The 13655-nt window shown below is 31.6% G+C and overlaps 1 protein-coding gene across 1 annotated transcript; it reads left to right on the top strand.

Annotated features, from left to right (window-relative positions):
* Positions 1 to 279: 279 nt before the first annotated feature.
* On the top strand, positions 280 to 13406 carry LOC129230488 (ubiquitin-associated domain-containing protein 2-like). Its single transcript, XM_054864890.1, has 6 exons — positions 280 to 363; positions 1643 to 1762; positions 2951 to 3054; positions 5651 to 5771; positions 7921 to 7968; positions 13143 to 13406. The coding sequence occupies exons 1-6, from the start codon at positions 280 to 282 to the stop codon at positions 13404 to 13406; spliced, it is 741 nt and encodes a 246-aa protein (XP_054720865.1).
* The last annotated feature ends 249 nt before the right edge of the window (positions 13407 to 13655 follow it).

The raw sequence follows: 13655 nt of genomic DNA, 5'->3' as shown, positions 1-13655 counted from the left end.
AGTATTTTCACGAAGAGGGTAGACTAAGACGGTATATAATTTTGGATTTTTCTTCATTACATCAGCATACGAATGTTTATATAAAGGAGAAGCCGTTTGATTATCGGTAGGTTTAAATTCTGTAAACGTTTTAGAAAAACTATTAAGTGAATGAACAGGAGAAAATTTAGTATTGTCATTTTGAAGATGAGCTTTTAGAGGTGTATCAAGCTCACTCTGTGTTGGAGACGTGTCGACTACTTCGTAAATTTCATTTTGAAAGTCTAATCCATCAGAGGAATGCGTAGGGAAAATAACATGATTAGTATTCTGAAGGTTGAAAATATTATCTTCTTCAATTCCTACCTGGTTTTCTGCATCTTTGTAAGTTGAGGTAGTTTTCATAGTAGTGTACAATAGGTTTGTGGTAGTTCGATCTTCTTGAGTTCCTACGTCTTTATACTGTTTTTTAATTTTTAAAGTGTCAAAGTCAGATATAGCAACTCCTTTCAAGGAAAAATCTTCATTTCCTGTCAGTTTAGTAATAAGTGAAGAAGGTGACAAATTATTATTTTGTGCTATAGATGAAATAAGATCTTGACAGGAAATATTATCCGAGTCAATAATTCTTGACTGCAGAATTGTTAATATATTTATAATAAAAGATCTGCATTCTTCCTTAAAGAAGTATCTCTTGTTTGCATTAGTTTTGGCATTAATAATATATTTAATGCAATCAATTAATTCATTAGAAGTGTGTTTAATAGTTGGTCTCAAAACTACTTTATCTGCTGGCTGAATGCCAAACAAATCTGCTATATTTCTTTGAGAAAATGTTTCATTCACATTATCACACGAGGAATCATTTTCTGAAGATGTTAAATCAATTGCTTGAATTTTCGTCTCATTAACAGTAGGTACTAGTGCTGCAGTTGAAATTAATGGCGATTTCTGAAATTCAAAATCACTTTCCATTGTTGTACTTTAAATTTGTTTTCATTAAATACTGCAATTGCATAAGCTAAGGCAAAAGCAGAAATATCGCCAACAATGAAAAGAAAAATCCGCCAATCTTTGGAACGAAGTATTTCAATTTGAAATGTTCATACAGAAGTAAAAATATGAAAGTTCGTTATGTGAAAAAACAGTTAAGACACATTAAAGTTTCACAAAGTAAATTTGTGAGTCCAGAAGCTTAATGCAAAAGTCAATTTCAAATGATATTAGCACATTTGACATGAAGCTAAGTCATTGTAAGTTTAAATTTATCGATCATATAATATCATACAAACTTCAATGTGTTTTTTCCAAAATTACGTACTTTCTTTAAAATTGAGCAAAATTCATAAAAAAAGATACCTGCATGTTCCTCATTGGAAGCTTCATCAGATTACATCAGAAAAAAAAAAAAAATATAATTAACAAAAAAAAAAAAAATTTACTTGCGGTGCCCTACTTTAGTGGTCAACTTAAACATATGATCAACTTACAGAGGTTGATTTATATGGTAATGGCTAATTCCGTGCCTGAACAAAGCGGTCAACTTAGAGAGGGGTCAACTTACAAGGGTGGTCAACTTCACAGGTTTTACTGTATTATTATTCTAGTGCTTAATTTAAAAATATTCTTCCGTGTCTCTTAATGTGTCAATGTTTCATTTTAGATTTGGCGAGTTTTAACTTCTAAATTGACGTTTCTTGAAACAAAAGATTTAGTTTGTGGATGTTTATTAATATACTACTTCCGTGTTTTTGAAAGAAGATATGGTTCTCACAAATTTTCTGTAAGTATTTTTCACTCCCTTTCTCATATATCACAAAGAACTTTAAAGACTTTGTTATAATAAGCATGTTTTTTAGTTATTCATTCTTTCAATACTAATTGTAATTGAATTCCTGAATAACTTTTAAATTCAGCTAATTTTGTGATTAATTATTTTCCCTGACATTTCTTTTTGATTTTATAAATTTGATTTTTTTGAGAAATTGGATTTTTTTTTTTCCATTTCTGATAATTTTTAATAAAAACCTTTTTTTATATTATGATTGCAAGAAGTATAGGCGGCTGGTGCATGAAAAAAGTGAGGGGTCAAAAGAAGTGAAGGGGTTACGGGCGTGGTTCGGAAGTTTTTTTGTTTTTTGTAAAGTGGGCTTTTTAACTTACTGGCTTTTAATGTTGCTCGTTCTTCTAAAAATGAAATATGGCATCAAAAATTGTTACAGATGGCTGGATTTTACATTAGTTAGATCGCATGGTAGCGAGAGTTCACTGTATGTAGGGCCATTTCACAGTACTTTATAAAATTTAGAGTCCACAACATGACACTTCTTTTGCCATAACTGTTTAATTTACTGTTCGATTAGCACAAAATTTTATTTTGGGTTAGTCCTACCAACACTTAAGCACAAAATGAAGCAGTGTGATAAAAAATGTAGAAAATATGCTAAAGGCAATGGTATTCTTAGCATAAGTATTACCTGTGGCAGTAATTTGAGGTGTTCCTCCAAAAGAGGTATGTGTGCTTTATGTAAACATAAAGTTTGTATGACTCTTAGCCCCTAGGCTCCTAGGTAACTTCAGTCACCCTATAACATTGTGCACCATTTCCATTACAATTTAATTGATCAAATAAACTTTAAGACATATAGGGGAAATTTTTCAGAATTTCAGTACTATATTTTTTGTGAAGTCTTAAAATCTATTTAAGCTGTCACTTGGGGGCAAGCTGCGCTACTTATTCATAAAAAAAAAGAGAGTAAGTTCTTGTTTGATAGCTTGTCATAGTGATGAGGCATATCAGCATCAGCATGTTGTGCATAGATAATGTGTCACCTTTAATACAGCAATTTTTTTTATATTTTTATTCTAAAGTATAATTCTTACAAATTAATGTCTGTAAAAGATATGTTCAATTGTTATTATGTTGCTTTTTGTTCTTTGTTTTGTTTTAAAATTTTCTTTCTTTTTACAGTCTTATTTATTAGCAGCCTGTACTGTTGCCACCGTTCTTGAATTGATCACAGTATTTTTCCTTAGAAGACTTGAAATTCAAATCACTTTTCTCCCAACTGGGCCGTAAGTATTATTGATTTCACAGGCCTTCAATAAAAAAAAAAATGATTACAAACCAACAACTGATTCTAATAAATTGTTGGATGCCAATTTCAGGAAAACTAGCCAAAAATTTCCATAATGTACCGATTTTTCAGGAATTGGAAATTTAGACTTTCTTCTAGCAGTTTCATTAAAAAAATTTATACTTTAGGAAAGGGACCAGCACATGGGTAAAAAGTTATCATTGTGGCAAAAGCTAAAGGTTTTTCTGATTCTGGGGAAAAAATAGCCTTTAGTTAATGTATCCAAAAAAAAAAAAAAAGTTTTCAACAGGGTTATCTTAAAAAGAGCTCTAATTTGTGGAGCGAGCCTGTCAAAAATCTTCATTAAAAATCAGTTTTCATAGAAGTAATTTTTAAAGGTCAGGTACTACTCGAAACGATGACTTATTTTTTTAACTCCAACCACCACACACATACACATTCTCTCTGCTTAATCACTCTTTGATCTTTGATTGAAATGATTTTGCGCAAAGCTTTTAAAAGTTTTATATCTTATTCAGGGTCTCATTCTTGCGATATATGAGTGTACATTATTTTATGGTTTTCATGTTTTAAGTTTTTGCCTACCTATTAAATATACTAAGTGGCAGCAAAAGTTTGCCTGAATTCACCCGATTTCTTTTGTTATGTTTGTGGAGAATTAGTAGTAAAGAAATATTAAGGAAATATAACAAATTTTGTTAAAAGAGTATATAGAGCATGTTTCGGTGTAAAAATTGGTGTTAAGGATAATTCATGGGCTCTACATAAATTGTCACCCTTGTTTAGAGAATTTGAGAAAATGGTACAAAAGCGTGATAGGCTTTCCGTTCTGGACAAGGAAAATTTAGTATTAAAAATGCACATGAATCTAGGCCATATTAAAGAATAGCGACTGTTCCTCATTACACGTTTTAAAATTAATATATATGTTTTTCATGTTGTTTCCAATTGTTTGGCGTATAAATTAGTTTGTAAGTATTAAACTTACATTTTGATAATACCTTTTTTCTCACAGAATATGCAAAATATGACTTTTGTGCGTATATCTAAGCTTATTTTGTGAAAAACTATTACATGATTGAGGAGAAATAGATGCCATATTTAAAATCAGCTAACCAAATAGTATAAAAGTCGCCCATCATCGTGCTGTCACTTTCTAATACCCCACATTTTGCAATGTGTTATTAATGCATAGATTTTTATTAAGAACATTATGAACAATGAAACACGCACACAAAATGTTATCATATGTTTAACACCAAGTTCAAACTTTTAACATATGAATGCAACCAGATGTGTTTACAATTTTTTTTTAGACGCTTACATTAGCAATCTACTCGTATTTTATACTATTCCCTTTTCTACTTCAGAAGTAACACTGCATTGAAGTAAAAAATTATTCTTGAACTTATTTGACGAACTAAAGGAAATTTAGTTTTCAATTTATTTATCACATTTACCTTTAAGTTGTGTGAAATGTTGCTGTTGAAATATTGACAAGAATGATTTTTTAAGTGCAAAACTCTACCATTCATTAGATCAGCTCCAAAGCTGTTGTCATGGGCACCCACGAGGGGATACTATAGGGGACTCGGCATTTTATAGACATAAGAGCTGCCAATTCTTAGTTAAACTTTGAACATAAATAAATATAAAATCCGCTCAATATAAGCCAGCAATGAATGACTGTTATTAAAAATCTTTACTTAAATATTTTAATCTGCACTGAATTTGCTTTCATAAGAATAAGGACGCATCTTAGGAAACAGATTTCTGCCTGTCTTCTATGCAAAAAGAAAATGAATTCCCTCAAAATGTTTTAGTCCATCTAAAGTCCAAAACTGAAACTCGTCAATGCTATATTGAAAAATAAAAGAAAAACAAAATAGAGAGCATAACCTTTTTATACACAGTGAAATCTGGTTACAATGAATACCAGTACAGTGAAATATGTGTTTCAACAAAATACATTTTCAGCCCCTATTTAAAAGCCTTGAATTTCATTATAATGAACAAAATTTGCGATCCCTTGAAGTTGGTTGTAAGAGGATTTTATAAGCCAAATATTTCGGGGAACAGCCGTCCTGTCTAGTTACAGCACTCATTTTAATATTCTACATCAAAATTTAAGCTTTAACTTGCAGCAAGCAATTGAAGTGTGTAGCTGCAAAAGTAGGCATTTCTTTCTTTTTTTTTCTTTTTTTTTGCAAATGTGTGTGTGTGTGTGTTTCTTTTTTTTTTTTTGCATATATTGCAAAACTCAGTAGTCCAAAGATCTGAGATTGACCAAAAATTTTAAAATGGTCCCCTAAATAGTTTATTTAAAACAATAAATGGTATTGTAACCATATTGTTTTTCCTAAAAAGATTTTTTTTTTTTTGTTGAGATAACTACTTTTACTACCATACACTTCAGTTGTAAAACTTCATTCTTTATTCCTAATTGTAAGTTTTTGATTTATCAGTTTCACCCTTTGATAATGATCAATTGAATGCTAAAAGTAGTCCCAGAATTATAAATTTTAAACTATTTCAAAATGTTCTAATTTGCATTATTACTTTCCTTTTCTCAGGTATGGCCTGATTTTTCCACTATTCGTTAATTATTTTATGGACATTCCAAGGGTAGCCCAGACGTATATTCTAGGTGTTCCGGTTACTGGAAAAACGTTAACATACTTATTAGGACTTCAGGTATTTATGTTTTCCTTCTGTCCTTTTTTAACTTATTCATAGTGACTTTTGGTGTTCTTTTTTTTTTTTTTTTTTTTTTGCTTATTGGTTTCCTTGTGATAAATTCTGTTATGGGAAAAAAAAAACATTTCATAGAAAGATTACTCTGCTTACTCTAATAAGTACTGCCAAAATTGAATATAAATTGAAACTAAAAGAGGAGGAGGAAGGAAGGGAATCAAATGTAAATTTAAACTGAAATCAAATAGAAGTTGTTGTACAAATTAGTAGGGAGTGTTTGGGATTTACATGTTACTAAATGTTTTTAAATGATGTTTTGCATTTGAATAAGAAAATATATTGCTTGCTTTTGCAGACATTTTTATTCAATAATATGTCGTTATTTGAGTATTTTTCGTAAAACCCTGGTTTTCATAACATTGGGCCAAGTGTTTCTTCTACAGTTTGGTCAATTTTTGAGTTGATTTTGCTTTGCAGACCTATAAAATCCAACTTTGTTTTTTTATATATTTTGTTAAAACTTTTGATAAAAAAATATAATTTTTTTTTCTTCTGTTTGCAGCAAATACAACATTCATGCACTTGTTTTTTGAATACTGTAATACAAATATTAAAACTTGTCCTATATAAAATCCAGTTCCAGTGTAAACCCCTAAGTTAAAATAAAAAAAATGTTTATTTATTTTGTTATTATTTTATCTATTTATTTATTTAAAACATATATGTGCAACTAGTTACTAATTGACCATTATTCAGGGGTGATTGTGTTCCGGTATTTTACCGGATTTCCGGTATTTACATCTTGATTTCCGGTATCTTCATCTTCAAAAATACCGGAACCATCCTATATTTTCAGAAAAAACCACTTTTGTAAAATTTAGGTCGATGTTTAATGAAACGCCGAAAGTCCAAATTGAAGACGTTTCGTTTGATATAAAGCGTAAGCTACCCTCATGTTTTGCAATCTCTGTGGTAATTATTGAAGAACAGCTGGGGTGAGAGATGGAATAAAGGCTAGATAAGAAGAGAAAGGAGCGTTACTTGATATTTTTCCCCTTAATATTTTCTTTTCAAGATGTCTAATATCGTTTCTGTGTTGCGTATCTTAATATGCAGATGATGTAACTAGGGTTGCCCATTACCCCCGACTGCGATGGCACCCCTCAATTTTACCAAGCCCCCTTTTTTCTTAAGAATTGCCACCCACTAATAAAAAGACTTAAATTCTTCTAAATTAATTTCTCCAAAAGTTTCTGTGTATAATCTGCTTCATGACCCCTCCCCCTCCCCTCCCGACACAAACACATGAAAATCCTTGCTGTAACTATATTATAAGATTAAATAGCTAAAATATTTATTCACCAAGATGGCCTATGGCTTTTCTCTGTTGTAGATGCTTATGTAATAGGTTTAACAGTCCCCCCCCCCCCATTAAATGTTGAATTTAACGACTTATATATCGAAAATATCGATATTTGGAGAGCGATATATCGTGGCATTAAAATTCGGATATCGCCTAGCCCTATTGCGCAGTGATCATAATACATTCTCCCCCTTTTGCCCCAAACTTATTGAATTCTGAAATATTTATGCACTTTTAGAAAATGAATGTAATAAATGGTTAAGGATTCAGATATAATGGTGGAAAATAAAACATTTTTAGAAATGAGAAAAATTAAGAGAATTTAATTCTCTCCATGCACATGGACATGTTAAGTCCAATTAAAACTTCGAGTTTTAGCCCCAACAAATAATTATATATATAAATAATGTGTGCATACACGTAATGTGTATATGCATGCCCATCAAAACACTTTTTCTTCTTGGAATAAAGTTCAGGTATTTTTTCATGGAGTCACAATCACCCCTGATTATTGTAAAAAAAAAAATATTTTTTCTTCCATTTTATCGTATTACAAAGTTCTTGTAAAAACAAAATTTTATAAATTCAACTTGTTGTGCTAAGGAATTTCAAAAAGTAAAATTTGTCAAAGTTTTGATGCTATTTGACTACATTCGTCATTAAATGCTTATACTCATTTATTGCATTTGTTAGTATATGTTATTTAGTTTTGAAATTTTGAATATTTTTTGTAAAATGTTTTTTTTTCCTTCCATTAAATTTCTTATTTTTAAAAACTTTTTTAAGGTCATGAGTACTAATAAAGCATCGATGGTGTCTGGAATTTGTTCCCTGGTAAGATTTTACATACCTCAGTGTATGCTTAAAACCTTTTTTTTTATTTATTATTTTTTTTTTTAAAACTCAAACTGTAAAATACTTTGCTATAGGAAGGAACTTTTGAATGTAAAGTAATTATCTTTGTTTTTTCGTAAAACATACTTCTTACTTTCTTATTATATGTTCTAATTATGTTACAAATTTATGTCCTACTTCAATTGTGGATGTTTTTCTTTTATAATTTCCTTTATTTCTTTTTTTTTTAATTTTTTTTCCCGTGTGTATAGCTGTTTGATTTTTCTAAGAATACACTTACTATTTTTTGATAAATGTCTCTTTCTGTTTTGTACACAGGGGCTGATAAAATCTAAATCTCTAGGAGCCAGGCAAAAATGCCAGCATGTATTTAAAAAAAGAAAAACTTATAACATTATATCATAATTTCTACACAGCTTCTTATATCTTTTTGTAACTTTCATTGTTAATTTTAAAGTAAGTTTTATATCACGCATTTTAAGGCTAAAAGTATTGGTTCTTGCAATAATTAAATTGTCGTGTTCTTAGAATACTTGTACAATTATTGAAGACTACACACAAATTTGCAATATCCTGCTTAAAGCTTATATTGAAAACTTAAGGCAGAGGTGCCTACCTAAGAGCGGGGGGGGGGGGGGGGGGGGGGGGAGTCATGGTGCAGACTGCGCCATTGAAATTTTTAGGGAGTGGGTATTTTAAGATGGTATTTTCTTTTTTTTCGGGGGTAGGTGGGTTCGCCCTTGCTCTTAGGGGGTGGCTACCCCTGCAAAGGCATGCAAAAAATTGATTCATATTATGGTGCAGTTAGGGCTATTGCTATAGAACATTCTGAAGTTGCAGAATATTTTACTTTCTATTTGCTGCATTTCCTGGCTTTGCATGTTTTACCTCGAGAATAAAAATTATGTCAAATGACGCATGTTCAACAATCAGGAAAAGAAAAAATACGATAAAATTTCCCATCAAAATAATCATTCTTAAAGAAAGAAAACGGCAAATAAAGAATTCTCGAATAAATTGAACGCAACCCAGTGTTGCCAGATGGTTAAATCCAGATTTCCCCAATTCCCTTCCAACTTTTCCCCAAAAAGCGATGTTTTCTATCAAAATTCCCCGAATTCGAAATTTTTTTTCCCACTAATATTTTCATCAAATGAATCGACTTCCTCTAATATTTTTCTCTTGAAGAAATTTTTTTTCCCCTAAATAGCCAAATTTTCTTATCAAATTCCCCAACTTTTCTTCTTCCCATTATCGCCGCTTTTTTTTTTTTTGTCTTCTTTACCTTTACTAATAATGAAGCTGAAAGTCTCTTTGTCTCGATATCTCTCTGTCCGGATCTCTCTTTCTGTTAGGTTCCCTGTGACGTGCATAGAGCCTAGACCGTTCGGCTGATTTTCATGAAATTTGGCAAAGAATTAGTTTGTAGCATGCAGGTGTGCACCTTTAAGCGATTTTTCAAAAATTTGATTTTGTTCTTTTTCTATTCCAATTTTAAGAACATTTTCCCGAGCAAAATTATCATAAGATAAAAGAGTACATTACCAAGTTATCATAATGTGGAATAGTAACATGGGCAAACCAATTGGCGAGAAATACATTATGCATTATTTGTAAATATACAGGGGGACCAAAAGACCTTTTAATTTTATACTACGGGCTAAGCCGTGCGGGTGCCACTAGTCATAAATACAAGGACCTGATCCACAGATAAGAAATAGCCAAATATTATTTTTTTCTGCTCGCATTTACTACTCTGCTTCTGTATGTACATTTAAACTATGATTTTTGTATATATTTATCGAAGAACACTTTTCATCACACTTATTTTTACCTGTTTCAAGTATCAACTAGTTACGCAGAACATTGATGCGAATTCCATAGCATAATATTCCACATAATGTGAAATGCGAATTCCATAAAGTTGAGCAAAGCTAACCCAACGCTGTTTGATACAATGTTCCTACTACTTCTTGACGCAAATTTAAATACAAAAAAAATTCTTTTTTCCGAGGTTTTTTTTTTCCCCCTGGTTTTTCTCAAGGAAAAAATATTTCCCCAAAGAATTCCCCTCAAAACCCATTTCCCCAAAATTTCCCCAGAGAGCACCAGATTTCCCCAAAATGGGGAAATTCCCCCCAATCTGGCAACACTGAAGCAACCCTCCATAAATACACCTAAAATCCTTTTATAAAGAAAGAAGATAAATCACCAAATAATAATCAAAAGGGGAAATTTTTACTTCAAAACAAAAGCAAAATTTTGTGTCAAAATCGAGGAAAAAATGTGGCAACCTTCTGAATGGTTTTATTTAAAATGAGATCATGCAAACGATAATTTTGCTATAGTGATTTCTGTTCCATTAGGCTGAATAAGGTAGTTGAATTTTTTCCCGGTGATTTTACAGCCTTGTTTTTTTTTTTTAATTCAAAGGAATAAAATCAACGTTTGGGGCATTTTTCACGAGCTTTTGAATAGCGCTAAATTTGAACTGATTGGATAATTATTTTGGGTAGAAAGGACCATTTAATGCCATTTTTGGGCCCTAAAATTAAAATGCGCACCGTTTGGTTCTTTTTTGGCGTTTGAAAACCACCCTACGTTCCTTCTCGTGTGCACAAGTACCTCCCTGCCAAATTTGGTTCAGATCCAACGAAAACTGGATTTGTATAGGGAACATGTATACACACATATAGATATAAACATATATTCTTTGTTTCATTTATATAGATTTAGGTGCAATGTAGAAAATCTAGGCATTACAGCAAGCTGGTGCCTGATATTTATGACTTGCTGGCAGTAAAATGGTAAGGTGGACAATTCGTCGGATTCAAATATTTTCAGAACATTAAGAGTCGAATCTTTTGTTCATTCAACTTTTTATTATTTTCCATAGGAAAAAAGGGTGGGAAAAACTTGCTTTTCTGTAGATAGAAATTCTACTCAATAAATTCTTAAGGCTTTAAAGAATGCATAAGCTGGAGATATTACAAAGGTTTTTTTTTTTTTTAATTTTTCTTTTTATATATAGAGAAAATAATATAAGTAAATAAACACAGTTAGTTCTCGATTTAACTGTTCTATATAACAACCCTCTCTGTTTAAAGGTTTTCATAGTCCCAGATGCTCCACTGTAGTTTTAGAAGGATTCTACTTAAGGACCATTTATTGTGGTTCCCTGAAAGTCGTTAAATAGAGAATCAACTGTACTTTATTTTTTATGAATGAAAGAAATTATTAATATTTTAATTCTAATGAACCAAATATTTTAATGTCTAATAACATACTGTACTTGGCAGTAAGTTATCATCCCTAAGCCAGGGCTAAGGCAGAACTATATGCAATAAACCAGACAGCCCGGTTATCACATCCAGAGACTGGAGTTTCATTCATGTTAGAACTCATCAGTCTGGGATAATGAATAAACGAGCTGGAGGCCGATGTCACCTTATTAAAGCTGAGAGCACCAACAAACTGGTAGATAAAGTAAATTTATCTCACCAGCGAATGTCCGCAGCATGACGCGGTTAACCTCGTGAATTAAAGTCAAAGCTTGGGTATAGCAGTAAGTTACTGCCTGTAAGCCAGGGTTAAAGCAAAACTTCATGCAATACTAGCTGCGTCGCCCGGCTTTGCACGGTCCACCTCGAAAATAAAAGTTATGTCAAGTGACGCGAGTTCAACACTCAGGCTTGAACCAAAAAAAAAAGTCAGTGTAGTTTTGCGGCAGATTGCGGAAACCCCCCCCAAAAAAGTAAACATTTTAAATCCCCTGTGATTACAGGAAAAGCCTCAAAACAAAAACAAGAATTTTACCTGTTCATATTCGAGAAAAAGAAATGGCAACAGATCTTTCATCTCAATGATTTTCTTCACGCTGTAAATTTTAATAAAAGCGTTCATCCGAAAAGTTGAGTTGAAGCACTGAATAATAATTTGAATGGAGGAAAGCCTTCAAAAAATATGGATTTTATTTTGAAATCTAAGAGTCATAATTAATAATTTTTAATTGATATCTCCGCTAATTATTATCGGAGGATTATGTTAAATAGCCAAACATGAAGACGGGAAGATGACGAATCCATCAATACCTGGTTCGATGGTCAGTTCACTGTCGTTCGGGAGAAGAAGCTTGGACATAGATAGATAGATAGATACTCAGATTTTATATGTATAAGATACCAAACAGTCTGGTAATCACATCCAGAGAAGGAGAGAGAGTCTCTCCCTAGCTCTCTTTCTCTTTCTCTCTTTCACTGCCTGTCTAGTTTTAACAAGAACGAAACTGCAGTCTCTGGATGTGATGACCGGGCTGTCTGCTGTTTTGAATGTAATATTGTGCTTGTTTTGCAAAGATATTCGTTATCATTTTATAAGAAAGTGTAATAGAAGAAAACTAGATTTTTTTGCATAGTTTTCATTCTTGCATCAAGCTTGAACAATTGAGATTTTAATTTGTTTTACACACCCTTTTGGAGATACAAATTAATCTCTAAATTCATAACCAGTATACTTCTAGAAGCAGCAAAAGGCAATTCCTAACAAGATTTATTGAACTTTGTTGTAAATTTAAAGGCTTTTAAGGTATAAAAAGGATAACTAAATTTTAAAAAACTGCCAATGAAAGCTAAAAAAAAATACAGTTACCGCTTTGCATAGTCCTTCAAGTTTCTAAAACCCTCAAAGGAACTAGGTACTAGTTCTGAGTATGTTTTTAATTAGCTTCTTCATTAATCTAGTTTATGTGATCTTTACTTCACTATTCCGTTACTTGGTTTTCATGAGTTAATTGCACCTAACTCAATATTTATAAGAACATAAATTTAGATATGATGTAACTTTTTAGATTTAGAATATGAATGTTATCTTGCTTCTTCCTTAACATGCTGGGCCATCTGCAATGATACATTCTTATTTACATTATTTTTAATGCTCAATTATGGATTATCTCTGCAAAGTTAATACTGTCCCCTATGATTTGCTAATAGCTAACTTTGTTTTGCTTTATAAATTTTTAACTAATGCATAATTTAGATTTTAATTTATTTATGATGCATTTGAGAATGAAATTTATAATCTTTGATTTCGGAACTATGATATCTTTATGTATGGATATTTTGAGTGTAACTTTGCTTTTATTGAATTTGTTTCAGACAGCAGGGATAATATGCAGATGGAACATATTTCATGTTTTAGACATAATAAAAGTTCCAAAGGTTTTAGCTCGAGTGGCCAGCATGTGTTTTGGGTGGATATTGGATTCTTCTCCTCCCTCGGAAGGTTCCGTCCCAATCGGTGCAACCATAGAAATACAAAGGCAACAGCAAATTGAAATAATGGAGCAACAGCTCTTACTCTCCAGAGCAAGAGAAAATAGGGACAGAGGCAATTCTAATGTAGGTGCTCGTGTTTTTTAATGTAGGTTCTCTATTTTTTACTCATTAGCTAGATTTTGTTTTTCCTTTTTTTTTTCACAGCTATGAGGTTTTGATGGTGTGGACACTTTAAGACTTCTTGAGAAAGCATATTTCTAATATTTTTCATCTGATTTTGTAGCTTAATAAATTGTTTATTATGAAGCAATATTTGTTTGTAAATGACACTGTGAAAAAGGTCTTTTTTTTTTTTCCAAAAGATTACAAATCTTACACTTCCCTAAGCAGTAG

Source organism: Uloborus diversus, chromosome 9, assembly GCF_026930045.1.
Source record: "Uloborus diversus isolate 005 chromosome 9, Udiv.v.3.1, whole genome shotgun sequence".
Lineage (NCBI taxonomy): Eukaryota > Metazoa > Arthropoda > Arachnida > Araneae > Uloboridae > Uloborus > Uloborus diversus.
The sequence above is the reverse complement of the archived record's forward strand: the minus strand, read 5'-3'. Positions and strand labels throughout refer to the sequence as shown.